This window comes from Ipomoea nil, unplaced genomic scaffold, assembly GCF_001879475.1.
Source record: "Ipomoea nil cultivar Tokyo-kokei standard unplaced genomic scaffold, Asagao_1.1 scaffold1978, whole genome shotgun sequence".
Classification (NCBI taxonomy): Eukaryota; Viridiplantae; Streptophyta; class Magnoliopsida; order Solanales; family Convolvulaceae; genus Ipomoea; species Ipomoea nil.
The window spans coordinates 810177-828805 of NW_017618406.1; the positions used below are offsets into that span (position 1 = coordinate 810177).

The following is an 18629-nucleotide window of genomic DNA, read 5'->3' on the forward strand; positions in this document are numbered from 1 at the left end:
TCATCCCCACAATTAGGATTACTCTTCGTTGATCGCTATAGAGGGGTTAGTTCTTTACCAGTAAGTAATCATGGCGACGCCCCACCATTCTGCCCTCCAGCTTTGGAGGCTGCCGCCGCAAGGATGTATCCAACGCCCAAGGAATCAGTGGTGGACATTCATCGGCATCATCAGATTCATTGCTGATTTTCAGCAAGTCAGCTGCGTTTTCTGCTGCTTCTCACAAGGTTTGATTGAGTTGCTGTGCAGCTTTTTGTTCATCCTCTCTATTCTTGGCCAGAAGAAAGTTGCTTAGTTGTATTTCGATGCGGTCTTTGGCATCCAGTGCAAAATCTCTGATCTGTATCTCCAAATCTTTGATTGCAGTGCCAACCCCTGCCACGGATTTCTGCTGCAGTAAAGCTTGCAAAGATGAAAGCTTTTCAAAGAATTTCATTGGTAATCCATCATCAAGAGATACCCTCGGAATGGATCGCAGAAACTCGAGCTCAATTGTCGCCATGAGAGAAGTCAAAGCAACACAACCCATCTCTCTCTCTCTCTCTCTAAATTACTCTGAAGTTTTCTCAACCAAACCCAGAAAAGGGTCGTTTACTGTTAGCGTTTAGTGCACGTCAAGCGTCCATTCAGCCAATGAAGATGGTAGCTTAAGCGCCAGCACGAACCAAATTTGAGAGAAGATGACAGCACGTTTCAAGATTGACTTCTTGTGAGAACCATTTGTAGGCCTTCTTGATTTAAAGGGGCGGGCCTTCTCGATTTAAAGGAACGGGGTCATCTATTGACAACCTAAGTTGGTTTACCTCTTTGTGATATAAGTCTTCTTGGTTTGAACCGATTAGCTATGATATACATGAAACCTAGGTTGGGTTACCTACTTATGGTTCTTTATTGGTTAGAGTCACCGACAGGTTCATCCAAAGTACACTTTCGGGTTGTGATTAGGGTCACAGGGCAGCTTTCACTGTATGGTAAGTTTTTAGTAGCTTGGCACTTTAAAAACTATATACTGAATAGGTCCTTCAATTTTACTTGTTTATGGGGCAGGTCTTTGGAGGTCAACAAAGAGATATGGTCCAAACAAGAAGAGGTTTGAGCACTTGTCTTTCTTGAACCTGGCACCAAATTAAAAGTGGTCTGTTTGATATGGTCATTTCTGAATTCTGAGTAAGCTTCTTATGATCTTTAGCTGTAGTGTTTCAGGCTGATACACCAACTTAATATTCAGTGTGATTTCAATATTTCATGAAGTGATAAAGATTTGGTCTAATGGAAGCGGCAGAGACGCAGAGCTACCTAGTTGAATTCCCAACTCTGAGGGCCCCTAATGCAGCATGGGTCGGAGGAGGTAATTAAATCACGGTAACTCAGTGGCTCAGTAAACTTTATCTTTCTAACCATTAGTCAAATTGTTCCGCTGACCAACACAACCATCACAACAAGAAAGTTTGTCAGCATTTGTAGTGCCTAGGAAGCAATGGGTGAGTGTTGCATGCAATGGTTTTGTCATACTTGAAATGGAGGAAGTTGTATAGGATGGTGCAAAAGAAGATCAGAGGAAGTCCACATGATTTTTATATATCAATAATGCATTTCAAACCATTTCTTGCATCTAATTACTCATGAACTACTGTGAATATCAGAATCAAATATTTGGTTTAAGCTAAGGCCAACTGATTTATGTTCTCAAAAAGTGCAAATTTGAGAGATGGACCCAAACTGTAATCCTTGTGTTATGTTAAAGTTTTGCTTTAAATGATGGGATTATCAACTAACATGTAGATATACCATAATACCCCCTTCTGACTCAAGACTTGAGAATGGGAATGAACAATTTAGTCTTTTCACTTGAGTGACTGTCACTTTACTCCACACTTTAATTTGCAAAGAGTTCCCTCCCCTACTTTCTGCATTCTGCCATTGATCACACTTTGCCCTCTGACCAACTTAAATAACAGAGTTTCTTAGAAACCCCTTAGCTTCTTCCCCACAACACTTACCCCATTGCAGATCTCCAGTAGGTGCTGTCAAGGAAGCATCTGAATTCATGGCCACAGAAAAACTACAAAACAGTGTAAGAAACTCTATCTCCACTCTTCTCCTATTCTATTATCCAAGTACATGTCGTTTTATAATTCTTTCGTTGTTTCTGGGCATGCATATGTGCATCTAGTTGGGCAGAAGCCGGTAAAGGACCAAGTCCAGCACTATGTGGCTAAACTAAGTGTTGGGAGGAGGCCTGAAAGGCCATTAAGTCCAATACTCTGCCTCACGAAAATGTGCTAGTAAAGCGCTCGATCCTAACAACACATCTTTAGTCCAAATCTTGTTCAGCTCTAAGTAATTTGGTTTCTGAGACATATATACACACAAAAGGCACTATTGGATTTTCCACTCCAATAAAAGTATGAGTTAAATGTTACATAAAGATGAGAGAAACAGAAGAGCACCACAAAACTTATTATCTAAACTCTGCACACGAAGCAAAAACGCTAGGGAGGGGGGGGGGGGGTCAGTTCAACTGGTTGATGTTGATCCTCCTCTCTTCTATCAATGTATTCTTCTTCTTTTTGATATGTTCTATATCAATGGCAATGTACCAATTTGTAACTACATTCTATATATTCTGTACAATTGGCAAATAAATACCGTAAAAAAGCCTTATGGGAACATTATTGGATGCCCTATCCAACTCTCCCATACAACACCCAAAAGAATGTGACCAAAAAAAAAAAAAAAAAACACAACACTCTAGAAACTGTATTAGGCTGGTAAGTTGAGAAAGGATGCAGACCATCTTATCAGATCTTCGGAAAATACTAGGATGCTCCATTGCATTCTAGATTGTGGTCTTTGGGACCAGATCTTCATGGCTTCTTTGTAAAAACTCAGGTCATAATGACTGCAATCCAACGGAAAACTGACTTAAAAAATAATCTACACATGCCTGAAATTTTTGGACGAAAAGTCATGGTGGTTGAGCCCCACAGAATATGTATGAGATTGGTTGGTAAGTTTTGTCATAAACTATGGAGGAGGGCCCTCTGCTCGCACAATGGAGGATGAGAAGGATTGATGCTTGGATTCGGAGACGTAGATTCCATTCCAAGCGTTTTTAGTAGGAATTGTCTCTCCTGAAAACGAATGAAAAAACAGTGTCAACATTTAATTAAGTTTAGGCCGGTCAGATAGTGAAAGAATGAAGGGTGTTACTTACACTTTCTGAAAATTTCGGGCTGGGAAAAGCAGCTGCTAGTGATCTGAACATCGGGGTTACTTGAAGAGGGAAACAACATTCTTCATTCGAATAATCACATATAGTCTCATTAACGGGATTAACTTTGTCACAAGCTGGGAACGTATCGACTGGAAACATACAAATTTTATACGCTTGAAGTATTAATCCGATTAAAAATGCCTTGCATAAAGTACAAGTCTTTCACACCTTTAGAATTCTAGGCATTGCCAGAAATTCCTTTTGCAAATTCATCATCAATGTGGGTTGATTGTAATCCCGATTCAATATCCTGATGCAAAGCACATAGCTCGGCTTCGCCCTTTTCACTATTATCACCAACCCCGTGGGCTAGTAAAGATGATCCAGTGCTATACTCCGAGCTGCCTGCAGACTCTTCCGATAAAGCAGGTTGCCTGCACAACACTATATTAGGCACTTCCCTTTTCGTGGACAAACATTCCCGAGTAACATATTTAGCTTGCAAACCAGCTTGGTTGGCGTGAGTGACCATGCACTCTCATCCCTTAAGAGAGGTCGGGATTTCGAACCTCCTCTCGTATGGAAAAAACCAATATGGCCAATACTTTGCCCCTTAATTGGGTCGGCCCGGTGCGAATGGGGATTAGTCTGAGTATGGTACGGGCTTAAAGGTGCCTAGACCTCATGGTCTGACCAAAAAAAAAAAAAATATCTAGCTTGCACGTGACAATACCTCCAAGATGGTTGACTGCATTCGTTAATGCTTTTTAATTCATTTGCAGATTGCTTAAAATTCTCGAGCTGAATCTCCATTTCTCGAGCTAAATCTCCATCTCAGAAATTTGGCATTTCGTCACATCACCATCTTTTGTATGATTGAGAAAATCTTTGAGTACCTGAAAAGATTCTTTTCATATCAGAAGATCCACTGATTGAGCCGTTATCATGTGAACAAACAACAACATATAGACAACATAATACAGAGTAATGCAAAAGAAAGATCGATATTGGCTGAATTTCTCCATACAAGAATGCTCGTTTTTCCTGACCTTGCAAGCGTTTTCAAGACTCTGGTTTGTGTTTTCAGAATTGACTTTGAGTAACAGCGAGCTCAGTAGTTCCGCTTGTTGCATCAATGCGAGTATCTTCGGATCATCCTTCTTAAGAAATGTTCCTTCGGTTTTATTGCTAGAGCCTGCTTGATCCAAAACAGGTGTTAATTATAAAAGATAAAGAACTTCTAAAATAGTTGATGGTCTAAATGACTTTTGTATAACCTAATGGTGTGTTAAGAGCCATAGATTGCTTCAGATTATTTACCATTGGCATGCGAATCTTTGGTGTCCTCATCGTTTTGATGACTCGATACATTGGTCCCGGGACTGTAGAGATTTTGACCTATTACTGCAAATGGAGACCTTAGCATCTGATTCGTTGCATCACAACTCACGAGTGATTTTTCCCCGTTGCTAAAACTTTCAGGGGGGTCTGGAATGTGAGTCCTCCTAAACGCCAAAAACCAAACGTTATTTAATGGAGCATGATCATATAGAGTTGAAGCACACTAAACGAATTTTACCTTTGCTTCTTAAGGGGCACGGCAGATTCTGAAATGCTATCACTACTATTAATGGATGAATTACTATTCTCTTTTGCTAATGCCTCCTCGTTCTTCGCTCTCTTTTTGCAGAGGGTCGTGAACCGATTCTTCACAACATTATCAGTTCTAGCATGCATCCATACATTAGCTTGGATCAATTCTAGCATGCATCCATACATTAGCTTGTCATTGTCATTCATCATCTGGAGATATAGACTCTTCTATGTCTGTACATTGTGATTCATCATATTCAGGTCCCACGATTTTGATCTATATATATGAGAAACAGAATGCAAATTAGGAATGAACGAAGAAAGTGAAATGAGATATTAATGAAGCTAAGGATGACAAGGCTAAACACATGTAAAGAAAATTATACTACGCAGCTTCTAACCTAAAAATAGCATCAATTCTAACCTCAAAAATTCGGGTTCTGTAAATTCTATGTTGGATATCCTCTGCAGAAGTAACAACAGATGGACAACACTGCTGGAACTCAATTGACTTCAAGAACATAGTATTTTCCATAGAAAGAGGGATTTTTTTCAAACAATAACAAAATCTTAGGACTAAGCGCTCAATCAAATGAAATGAATATTTATCAACTCTCCATTGCTTGAGCGTTTTATCTTCAAGAAGCAAGAATTGTAATTGAGGAAATCGTCTTGCTTCTACTTCCCACACTTTCCCATAAAAGACATTTTTCAACTTGAGAACTCCAAGAAAAGGTAACATGCCCATTACCGTTAAATTGCTCTCCGAAAGGTTAATACCATTCAAGCTCAACTTCCTTAGTTGTAAAGGAAACACAAATGGTTTTGGAAGGGTTAGAACTTGGCCTAACAAAACTGAAATTGTTAGCATCTCAAGTCGTTCCAAATATTCAAGATTATCCAAAGTAATTGGATTGCCTCCAGGAACAAAGATTTTCAAATCTTTAATGTTTGGAAACCTGCAATGTACTCCTGTTCTGCAATGCGTTGGACACACCCAAAATAATGTTTGCATATTATCTTTATCCATGTTTGGAGGATCAATCACATAAGATTTGTCAAGTTCAAGATGTCGTAACTGCGGTGACTCCCAAATTGTTGAAGGCAAATGAATAGTAGGTGTTCCAAGTTGGGATTCTTTACTAGAAACAACAAGTGTCTACAAGTTTTGATTGGTTGACACTACATACTCAAGACCCTCAAACCATTCAGATACAGATAGGTATCTCAAAAAAACTAAATCATGTAAGCGTGTTGGCACTCTTTGAAGAAACGAAGATGGAGCAAAAGCCAAAACTCTAAGCAACTTGAAAGATATAAATATATCAGCATCTTCTTGAAAGAAGAAAATGGAACGAGGGTTGTTTGTTCTTAACAACACATAATAGTCAAATTTATGTGTGTATAAGCTTAACCAGCGGCATGAATTTGCAAACATGCCAAATGACCCTCGTGGAAGTTGCAGAGTATTTAAAGCACAAAAAATGCCCTCTTTCTGAGCTTCTCTTACGCAAAAGCCATGCAAGGCACTGTGCATCCTACAATTCTTATTTTTTATAGAAGTACTCCAATTGTCAATTAGAATAAGACTTCTATCAATAAGCTCTTGTAAGTACTCAAAGGCTTGATTTTCTAACTCCTTATTATACTCCAATGGCTTAATAAATCCCTCAGCAATCCATAACCTAATTATTAGTTTCACTTTGATTGCACTACGTTTTGGAAAGACTCCAAAATATAAAAAACAAACTTTTAAATGTTCTGGCAATTGATTGTAGGTGAGGGTGAGTGCCCTTCTATCTAGAACTCCAAACAACTCTATTTCCTTTTCAACCTTCTTCCATTCTTGTTGTATGTTGTCACACTTAGATAGACGCTTTGCAACTACAAGTATTGAGTGCGGCAATCCTTCACATATCTCTACAACTTGACTCCTAATTTTTTTAAATTCAGATGTCATATGTTGTTCTAAAAAAGAGTTATTGCAAAATAAATCCCAACTTTCTTCAGGATTTAGCAAAGACATGTGATGGACATAGGAAATTAAGGAGTTATAATCGTCAGCGAAAGGACTCCTTAAATGCGTAGTGCGCACTACCCGACTTGCCTTACCATATTCATCAGGAAGACATCTTCTTATATCATACCAAGCTTGAGTGTTGCATAAGTTATCCACAACAATTAGAAACCTCTTACCTCTCAAGAAGTTGTATACCTGCGTAGCTGCTACACCATCATTATCAGGAATGTTTGGCTCCTTTGTTAGTGTCCAAAGAAGGTCGTGTAGCATTTGGGTCTTGTTGTATTCGCAAGACATGGTAACCCAACCTCGTACATCAAAGCGGGATACAACCTTTGGATCATTATAGACACTTGTAGCTAAAGTTGTTTTTCCTATACCGGTCATACCAAGAATTGTGATTACTTTGAACCTACGACTCAATATAAAGTGATCATCGGGGATGAGTTTATCCACTATTAGCGTATGATCACGTTGACGACCCACCATTCTGCCCCCCTCAAGCATCCCCGGAGAATGTTTTATCCAAGGAATCAGTGGTCCTTCACTTTCATTCTTCACTGCTTCTTTGCTTATGCTGCTGCTAAGTTTCAGCAACTCTCTTGCGTTTTCTGCCGCTTCTCGCAAGATCTGGTGGAGTTTCTGAGAAGCTTTTTGTTGGTCCTCTGCGTTCTTGGCCAGAAGGAAGTTGCTGAGTTGTATTTCGATGCGATCTTCAGCTTCCAGTGCAAAGTCTCTGATCTTCATCTCCAAATCTCTGGTTGCAGGGCCACCCCCAGATTTCTCTTGCACAAAAGCTTGCAAAGATGAAAGATTTTCAAACAAAGAATTGATTGATATGGATGCTTCATCATCAAGAGAAACCCTTGGATTATTGGGTTGCAGAAACTCCAACTTCATAGTTGCAGTAAGAGAAGTCAAAGCAACAGATGCCATCTCTCTCTCCCTCTCTCTCTCTTTCAAATTATTTAGATCTGCTTAATTGTTTAGTTTTCTCAATGAATGAGTACTGGGTGTGGACACTAAGGCACTGACCCTCCAAACATTGCATAAAAAGATGAAGATGGTCCTTGTTAAAAAATTGTTTTAATTTCTCTCTGATCTGTAAACTTTGTCTCCACCGTAGTACCAATGTTGCACATTGAAGTATTATTAATAATTAATTAATATTAATAATTTATATATATATATAAAAGTAAAATCCTCCTAACAAATTTTCCCCCCAAAACTTTTGTAGTAAAGTTTATTTGGTAAGTAAATGTCAAATGGAAATTAAATAAATCTATTAATTGTTATATTACATAATTGGTAATATTATGTATGGTATTATATTCTATAATATAATTGAAAATATTATTGTTCAAATATAATAAAAATCTTATGAAATAATGTAAGCATAATAAAATAATAATAATAATAATAATAATAATAATAATAATAATAATAATAATAATAATAATAATAATATAAAAACCATATAAATTTTTCCCCAAAACTTAGTGGCATTTATATAATATCCTAATTTTCTAATTTAATTAATTATCAAAATATTGAAATTATATATTATATATTATTCATTTATGTGTAGACATACTTATTACTGTATATAAAGTAAATTAGGTAAATATATTCTTCAAATATAAAATAAGTATCTATATATAATTTTTTGGTAAGCAAATGTAAAATTGTAACTCTAATTTTAATTGGTAATTGGTAATTGGTAATTGGTAATATAATAAAAACCATAAATGTTACCCTTAATCATATCTAAACACCTATATATACATCACATTCTCTTCAATACAAACAGTACCAAGTTACGAAGAACCTAAGGGAATATTCTCTACAACTGCATAGCAATGGTGTAGAGAACATGGACCTTCAAGAAGAGGAGGAACAAGACCCATATTCTCTGCGTATCCAGAAGAGCTGTTGTACTACACCTACACATTTGGTAAATCTCTGTATCCTTTTTCAACTCTTTTTTTTTTTTTTTTTTTTTTTTTAATAAAGAATAGAAAATCATATATACCATTGGTGAAATTTAAAATCTATCTACATATATTATATAAACTATGATTATATTGATCATATATATCATATGATCTTCTTCATCATTAATCTGGACGAGTTTGCTCAACCCATTAAAAGGTATTTCTCTAATACCTTATCTCAATCCATTAAAAGTTGTTTATTATTGGACTTTGGGCAAGATTAAGTAATGCACTATTCATAGTGATAGAAAAAAAAATTGACCATCTGATTATTAGTGGACTCTGAGCAACTAGATCTGCAGGTCATTTGCATGAGAGGGGACATCATTGAATGAGTTTGGACTATTAATATTTTTTTTCCTGATGTGACGGTCCTTCCAGCACCAATAGGAGTAACACAAGGATTTGGAGCCATGGCAATGTGTTGAGGATCGTGAGTAGTGCTCCTTGACAAAAGCCTAAAGCAACAGCATATGAATATGATAGAGATTTAATTATTTTAATTTTTATTGATAAAGATTATTCTCTAACCAAACAATTAGTAATATTTACGATTTATTGAACCAACCTTCATATTTTTGGTCAAATGAGTACACATGATGGAATATATGTTCATTGCACGGAATCTTAATATTCATTGAGTTTCCAAATCGTATATTGCATAAGAATTATTTTACCATAATATGAATTGTAACCAATTTAATAAATCTAAATATTAACAAGTATGTATGGTAATTTTATGTATGTTAATATTATTTCATATGGACGTAATACTATAATATGATTTATAACCAATTTAAGAAATCTATATTGATAACCAATAATATGGTATATAACCAATAACCAATATGGTATATATATATATATATATATATATATATATATATATATAATTTTTCACTCCTTATTATAAAATAATAATTCAATAAAAGTTTTATATAAGTAAATAATCTGTAATATTTATCTTAAGTATAATTTGTCAAATTAATCAATTTTAATTTGATAATGATTATTTTCTAATCAAACAATTGGTAATATTTATGATTTATTGAACCAATTCATATATGTTTTTTATCATCCAGACTAATTTTAATGGTCAAATTAATAATAAATTTTATTAGTTATTAATTAGCATAATATTAATTTATTATGCATAATTACTGTATAAAAATAAATTACCGTTCAAATATGATATACATGTTCATTGCACGAAATCTTAATATTAATTGGGTAAAATATCACTACATCTAATATTCTAATTGACCAATTGACTGAAAATAAAAAAGAATAATTGGCTGAAAATGAATATGATATTACTAATTAACTGAAAATATAAAATGAAATGAATATTAATAGTTGACTGCAAATAAAAAATGATCTATAATTAACTAATATAAAAAAAATAAATGGTTAGATCATTGCATTTTAATTAAAAATTGATGGAAACTAAAATTTGACGGAATATTTCAACAACAATATTCTACATCATAGATAATAAAGGCATATTTTAAACAATAATAAAGTTAAATTAAAAATGCAACGGAAATATTTCAATAATAATATTATACATAATCAATTAAAACTCGAACGAAAATTAGGTAAAAATATCATTGCATATGATATTCTAATTGACTAATTGATTAAAAATAAAAAAGAATAATTGGCTGAAAATGAATATGATATTACAAACTTACTTAAAATATAAAAAAATCCCTAATTGACTAATATTCTACAATTATATATTTTCACTCGAGTCACCCATCATGATGGACTGAAGGTGTTAGCTATAGACGATGATGGACAAGATTGTGTTGCTACTACCAATGTCGAAAGATGTTTCAATAATGTGTACATACAATCGTTGATATTTTTTTAAATGACAAATTTGCTATATATCTAGACAAAAAAATATATATCTTCCATACAAATGAATTAAGATAGTAATTCATTCCTATAACTGAGTTGCTTGAGAATGAGCACATTTGACTAATTTAAAAAAAAAAAAAAAAAAAAACTAAACAATGATAAGTAAAATCTCCAAAATTACAGCACCGCATGCGTACATCTACACATTAGCTATTAATTTGAGCAATTATTTGCTCAAATTTAAGCAATGATAACATCAAAACACATAGATAATCCAAACCATATGTTTAATTGCACTATATAATATTTGATGTTCTAATTTAAATAATTATATATTGATCCAAATATTCTTAATATATTACAACAAATCCATTCTGTGCATCGAACGGGTGAAAATACTATTATTCTAATAATTTTTCTTTCCTTCTTTGGTGTAATTACTATGCTAATGTATTTAAATATTGAAAGAGAATTCTATAAAAAGGATCCTTAACTCACTAAAATTCTATATTATTCTTAAAAACTAAACCCCCATTTCTTACTTACCCGTCCAAACAATAAAAAAAAAATTACCAATTAATGATACTAATAATAATTAGTAAAAAAGTTAGTAGTAAAATAGAAAAAAAGATCCTTAATTCACAAAAAATAGAAAATAAGAAAACGAGATTCACTAATTAATTAAAACTAACACTAATCAGTAAAAAAAAGATCCTTAATTCACTAAAAATGAAAATATAAACGGAATTTACTGATTATGACTGATAATAATTGGTAAAAAAAAAAAGAGTCTTAATTCAATGAAAATGGAAAAAAGAAACGTAAGGGTGTGAAAAAAAAAAAGTCATAATAAGGATAACAGTAAAAAAAGAAAATTCTACCAAAAATTAGAATAATAAAAAAATTTTCTTAATTCACGAGAAATAGAAAAGGAAATGAAATTCACTGATTAATTAATAGTAATAATAATCAGTCAGAAAATAAGCAGTAAAATATGAAGAAAAAAAAAAGATCCTTACTTCACTAAAAATGGAAAAATAAACGAAATTTACTGATTAATACTAATAATAATCAGTAAAATTGAAAATAAAAAAGGATTCTTAATTCAATGAAAATGAAAGATTTTTTTTAAAAAAGGGGTCATAATAAAAATTACAGTAAAAACAATCCTACAAAAAAAATTGAAAAAAAAAGATTCATAATTTACGAAAAATAGAAAATGAAATGGAATTCACTGAATAATTAATACTAATAATAATCAGTAAAATTAAAAGTTAACATTAAAATAGAAAAATATAAAAGGATCCTTAATTCACTAAAAATAGAAAAAGTAACGAAAGTCACTGATTAATACTAATAATAATAAGTTAAATAGGTAAATATAAAAAGATTCTCAATCTATACCATTATTAAAAAGAAAATCCTTCTTCCTTACTTTCACACCCAAACAATAGAAAAATAAAAAAAATCTATAATATAATTATATAATTAAAAACAAATTTCTATTTACTTGATTTATCGCCCAAACAATAGTAAATAGTAAAGGTAAATTAAAAAAAATGATAAAAAAAAAAAGAACAAAAATATTTCACAATAATATTCTATATTATCAATTAAAAATGGAATGAAAATTATTATCAATTAAAAATGGAATGAAAATTAAGTAAATAAATAAATATCTGTTCAAACATATTTTCTCAACAAACACCTTCACTAAGGCTCGATCTCATGACTTCCCACATAAGAGAAGTCACTACATGCCATCTAAGCACAAGCTACTTGGCAACAAACATTAGATTAATTGAAAAAGGAAATGAATATTAACAATTGTTTGAAAATAAGAAAAGATTCATAATTGACTAAAATAGAAAAAAAAATGGTCAGATCATTACATTTTAATTTTTCACAATAATATTACACAGTATAATACATCAAATCATAAATATGTCATAAATTTTACACAATTTTAAACAATAGAATGGAAATATTTCAATAATAATATTCTACACTATCAAGTAAAGGTAAATTAAAAATAAAAAGGAAATACTTCAATAATAATATTCTACATCATCAATACTAAAGACATATTTAAAACAATAGTAAAGGTGAATTAAAAATGTAGCGAAAATTAAAAATGAAATGGAAATATTTCAATAATAATATTCTAAATCATCAATTAAAAATGAAACGAAAATTTGATAAAAATATCATTGCATTTGATATTTTAGTTCGCTAATTGATTAATTGACTAAAAATAAAAGAGAAGTAATTGGATGAAAATAAATATGATATTACTAATGGATTGAAAATTTAAAAGGAAATGAATATTAATAATTGACTGCAAATAAAAAATTATTCATAATTGACTAATATGAAAAAAATAAATGGTTAGACCATTGCATTTTAATTAAAATGGAAGGGAAACTAAAATTGAACGCCAATATTTCAATAATAATATTCTACATCATAAATAGTAAATACATATTTTAAACAATAATAAAGGTAAATTACAAATGGAACAGAAATATTTCAATAATAATATTATACATTCTCAATTAAAAATGGAACACAAATTAGGTAAAAATATCACTCCATGTAATATTCTAATGGACTAAAAATACAAAAGAATAATTGACTGAAAATGAATATGATATTACTAATTTATTTAAAATATAAAAGGATCGCAAATTGACTAATATTATACCATTATATATTTTCACCGAGTCACCCATCCTGATCAATTGAAGGTGTTAGCTCTAGACGATGATGGACAAGATTGTGTTGCTACTACCAATGTCGTCTACAAAGAGGTTTCAACAATGTGTAAATAAAATCGTTGATATTATATTTTTTAAATGACAAAATTGCTATATGTATAGACAAAAAAAATATCCTCCATACAAATGAATTAAGATAACAATTCATTCATATAACTGAGTTGCTAGAAAACAAACACATTTGTATAATTTATAAAAAAAAAAATACTAAACAATGATGCAAAAAAATCTCCAAAGTTATAACACTACATGCATACATCTACACATTAGCTATTAATTTGAGCAATTATTTGCTTAAATTCATACAATGATAATATAAAAACACATAAATGATCCAACCCGTATATTCAATTGAACTATATAATATTTGATGTTCTAATTTAAATAATTATATATCGATCCAAATATTCTTAATATATTACAACAAATCTATTCCGTGCATCGCACGGGCGCAAATACTAGTATAAATAATGACAACAACCTTTAAATTAACAAAGGGAAAATGTTTCCACCTAAATTATATGTTTATAGTCATTTCTCCTGAATTATTTAGTTAAATACATTAGCCTCCTCAATTATTCTAAAAATGTTAACTTTTCCCTGATATATTAAATTGACATTTCTACCCTTAGAGTAACTTTGATTTATTTTTCTTCTCCAACAAATTATTGCTTATATGTAGGGATGACCACGGTTCGATTCGAACTGAACCGGACACTATAGTAGTAGAATTGAAAGTTTTCGGTTATAATTCAGATCCATAACCTAATATCTGGATTTCAGTTTATTAAAATTATGAATCGAAAAACTCCTAAACCGTGAACCGGCGGTTTCGGATCTGGTTCGCGATTTTGAACCGTCTTTATTTTAAAATTTTATTTTTTATTTTTAAAATAGTCTAAATTCAACAATAAATGTATTTTTTTCCAGTTAAGAACATGAACCGGCCGTTCCGGTTAGCGCTTTTAATAAACTCAAAATCTCAGGTTTCGATTCTAAATTATAATTGGAATATTTCGGTTTGGTTGCTATAGTGTCTGTTTGGGCTGAACCCAATCGTGGTCATAATTTGTTAGAGAAGAAAAATAAATGAAATATTAATTTTAAGGGTAAATATGTCCATTTAACATTTCAAGGGGAAAACAGACACTTGAATAATTCAGGAGAAAAAATGCTATAAGTATATAACTCAGCGGAAACAGTGCTATTTTCCCATTAACAAATATATATAATCACTGTCCAAGGCGTTCCACCATAAACCGGGTATAGGAAAGTAATGCCTTCCACCATAAACCGGGTATAGGAAAGTAATGACTTTATTACCCGGGGCGCTAGACCCAAAATAATACATACAAAGTCCGAGGTATAGGCTCACTATAGCTAGATATGCTACTGTGAGGAATCAAACCCAGGTGGCTGGGTTGAAAGTATAGACCAGAGATCACTAGACCAGGGTGTCTATCGTGTCTGAGTTGTCCCTTAGTCAAAGATCCAGAGCCCCTATTTATAGAAGACCCCCCCTCCCCCTTTGGTTGTCCACATGTCCCACTACTCAAACGCCACTCCCTCATTTGTCGCACAACAATCCGCACGTTCGCCACGAATCGACGCCCCCACCTTCTTCTCCCGCGCACCCTCCGCACCCCGGGCGGCCCCACCCGCCTGGTGCCGGCGACCGTATGCCGCCGCGCCCCCCGTGATGGGGCCGCTAGTTCCCCAGTCAGTGACTTCCCCCCAGCCATGGGCACTGGCCGGTCATCGCCCCCGTGGCCTCGCACAGGGGCGCTACGCCCGCGCATGGTGCGCTGGTCGCGCCACTGGGCGCGCTAGCCGCGCCGGCGGGCAAGGGCGCACCGCCCGAGCCGATTCCGCCCGTCGCCAGCAAGAGCCGTCGCCGGTGACGATTCTTAACGACACTCCAAAGTCCAAACCACCTCCCGTTCACCAGCCCCCCTTCCAGTCCATGCTGTTCACCCTGGCCCACCATGCATGTTTGTCTTCCCTGCCCAATAAGACTTGGGCCAACCTCCTTCTTTCACCACCCCCACTTGGACCAATACTTTCCCAATAAAATAGACCCCCTAGGGTCTCATATCCCCATCACAAGTTCCCACTTTCTTTAGGCATCTGGATGCCTGAAGGAAGTATAATTCAACATCACATCCTCCACTCCCACTTGGATATAGGAGGAGGACAACATTGAATTATTTGAATTTGCTTTGCATACCTTACGACGGAAGGACAACATTGTTGCAACTCAGTTGACTCCCAGCTAACAATACCTTCCATATCCTCAGGGATTTGTTCCAAACAATAACAAAATCTTAAGACTAAGTACTTAATACTTTAGAAGGTTCCAAAACTGACGACCATCCATTGCTCGAGCATTTTATTTTCAAGAAGCAAGAATTTTAATCGAAAAAATCCTTCTTCTACTTTCCATACTTTTCCATGAAAAGCATTTTCCAATTTGAGAACCTCAAGATGAGGCAACATTGCAATTGCCTTTAAATCCCTCTCTGAAAGGTTAGTGCCGTTCAACCTCAACTTCTCTAGTTGTGAAGGACACATAGATGACTTTGGAAGGGTTACAACGCAACCAAACGAAACTGAAATTGATAGTCTCTCAAGACGTTCCAAATATTCAATATTATAAAAAATAATAGGATTGCTGCAAAATACAAAGACTATCAATTTTTCAATGTTTGGAAACCTGCAATATACTCCTGCTCCTGCTCTATAATGAGTTGATGAACACACCCAAGATAATGCCCGCATATTATCGTTATCCATGCGTGGAGGATCAATCAGATAAGAACTGTCAAGTTCAAGATGTTGTAACTGCGTTAACTTCCAAATTGTTGAAGGCAAATGGATAGTAGGTGTTCCACGTTGGGATTCTTTACTAGAAACGACAAGTGTTTGCAAGTTTTGATTGGTTGACACCACATAATCAAGACCCTCAAACCATCCTGTAACAGATAGGTATCTAAAAAAAAAAAAAAACTAAATCCTGTAAGCGTGCTCGCACTCTTTGTTGAAATGAAGGTGGAACAAAAGCCAAAACTCTTAGCAACTTGAAAGAAAAATATAATTCAGCATCTTCTTGAAAGAAGAAAATGGAGCGAGGGTTGTTTGTTCTTAACAACACATAATAGTCAAATTTATGTGTGTATAAGCTTAACCAGCGGCATGAATTTGCAAACATGCTAAATGACCCTCGTGGAAGTTGCAGAGTATTAAAAGCACAAAAAATGCCCCCTTTCTGAGCTTCTCTTACGCAAAAGCTTTGCAAGGCAGTATGCGTCCTACAATTCTTAACTTTTCTAAAAGAACTCGATTGTCAATTAGAATAAGACTTCTATCAATGAACTCTTGTAAATACTCATAAGCTTGACTTTCTAATTCCTTGCCCTCCAATGGATTAATAAATCCTTCAACAATCCATAACTCAATAAGTAGTTTCACTTTGATTGCACTGCGTTTTGGGAAGACTCCAAAATATAGAAAACAAACTTTTAAGTGTTGTTGCAATTGATTGTAAGTGTGGGTCAGTGCCCTCCTATCTAGAACTCCAAGCAACTCTATTTCCTTTTGAACCTTTTTCCATTCTTGTTTTATGTTGTGACACTTAGATAGACGTTTTGCAACTACAAGAATTGAGTATGGCAATCCTTCACATCTCTCTACAACTTGGCTCCTAATTTCTTGAAATTTAGGTGGTGCCTTATGTTTCTCCAGTTTAAGAAAAGAGTTATTACAAAATAAAGTCCAACTTTTTTTCTGGATTTAGCAAAGTCATGTTATGAATACTCTTATATGTGTAAGCATAACTAACCCTCCAATGCGTAGTGGTTATCACTATGCGACTATATTTATAATTTTCAGGAAGACATCTTCTTATATCATACTAAGCTTCATGGTTCCATAAGTTATTCAAAACAATTAGATATCTCTTACTACGCAAGCTTCTGCGTACCTTCTTAGCTGCTAGATGATCATCATCATGAATTATTCTATTTTTAATTTCATCATCTGCCTCTCCTAGTACTGTACAAAGAATAGTGTGTAGCATTTTGCTCAGATTGTATCCCCCAGCCACAGGCATAGAAACCCAACTACGTAAAATGGAAATTCTGTGCAACTAATGGATCATTATAGACACTACTAATTAAAGCTGTTTTCCCAATGCCGGCCATCCCAACAATTGAGACCACTTCTAGTTCCTTCAAGCCTAGCATGAGTTTGTCCCTTATCAGCTCATGATCACGGTGACGACTGACCATAACATTGCTGGGCTCCGAAGCTGAAACATGTTTTAACCAAGGAATCAATGGTCCTTCACTTTCATCCACCACCTCTTCATCACCTTCCAATTCCTTGCTTATTTCCACCAACTCCGCTGCTTTCTCTGCTGCTTCTCCCAAGGTTTGATGGAGTTGCTGATATTTTTTTTGTTGATCCTCTCCGTTGTTGGCCAGAAGAAAGTTGCTTAGTTGTATTTCGATGCCGTCTTCGGCATTAAGTGCAAAGTCTCTGATCTTCATCTCCAAATCTCTGATTGTAGTGCCACCCTTTGCCCCAGAATTCTCCTGCAGAAAAGCTTGCAAAGATGAAAGCTTTTCATACAAAGATTCCATTGATGTAAACCCCGGCCCTTCAAGCTTAATTGTTGCCATCAGAGAAGTCAAAGCAACACAAACCATCTCGATAGATCTCTCTTTCAATTCAAAGTATTCAGATAACAACTTTTTTTCTCAATCAATGAGTGGATGTGCCAATTGTTAAATAATCCTTTATACGCTATAACTTAAATGCGGAAGCACAATTAACAATGATCGCATGTAAATCAAATCAATCAACTAAACAATGTTTATGATCATGGACTTTTAATTAAATATGAAAGATAGGACTTACTTGGTTCCATTGAAGATGTAATATCTAAATTGAATGAATCAAGAATATAATGCTTCACCTCTCTGATCCGTATACCTTATTCACCTCCTGATGATACGGAGACTAGAAAACTTAGAGATTTGAAACCGTTAAAATCCCTGGAGTTTTCCTGGGTATTTATAGATGTGATGAGAAACCCTCTTTCAAGAGGAATGGGGAACCGCCTTTAGGAATAGAAATCCCTTTAGGAATGTGACCTCCTTTAG

The 18629-nt window shown here is 34.1% G+C and overlaps 1 protein-coding gene and 2 pseudogenes across 1 annotated transcript; all 3 read right to left on the minus strand.

Annotated features, from left to right (window-relative positions):
- Nucleotides 1-2408: 2408 nt before the first annotated feature.
- On the minus strand, nt 2409-4978 carry LOC109147185 (annotated as a pseudogene).
- A 217-nt stretch (nt 4979-5195) lies between these two features.
- Nucleotides 5196-7766, minus strand: LOC109147201 (putative late blight resistance protein homolog R1A-10). Its single transcript, XM_019294836.1, has 2 exons — nt 6918-7766; nt 5196-5969 (listed from the first exon to the last, which is right to left on the minus strand). The coding sequence occupies exons 1-2, from the start codon at nt 7764-7766 to the stop codon at nt 5196-5198; spliced, it is 1623 nt and encodes a 540-aa protein (XP_019150381.1).
- Nucleotides 7767-15801: 8035 nt separating this feature from the next.
- LOC109147202 lies at nt 15802-18173 on the minus strand (annotated as a pseudogene).
- Nucleotides 18174-18629: the final 456 nt, after the last annotated feature.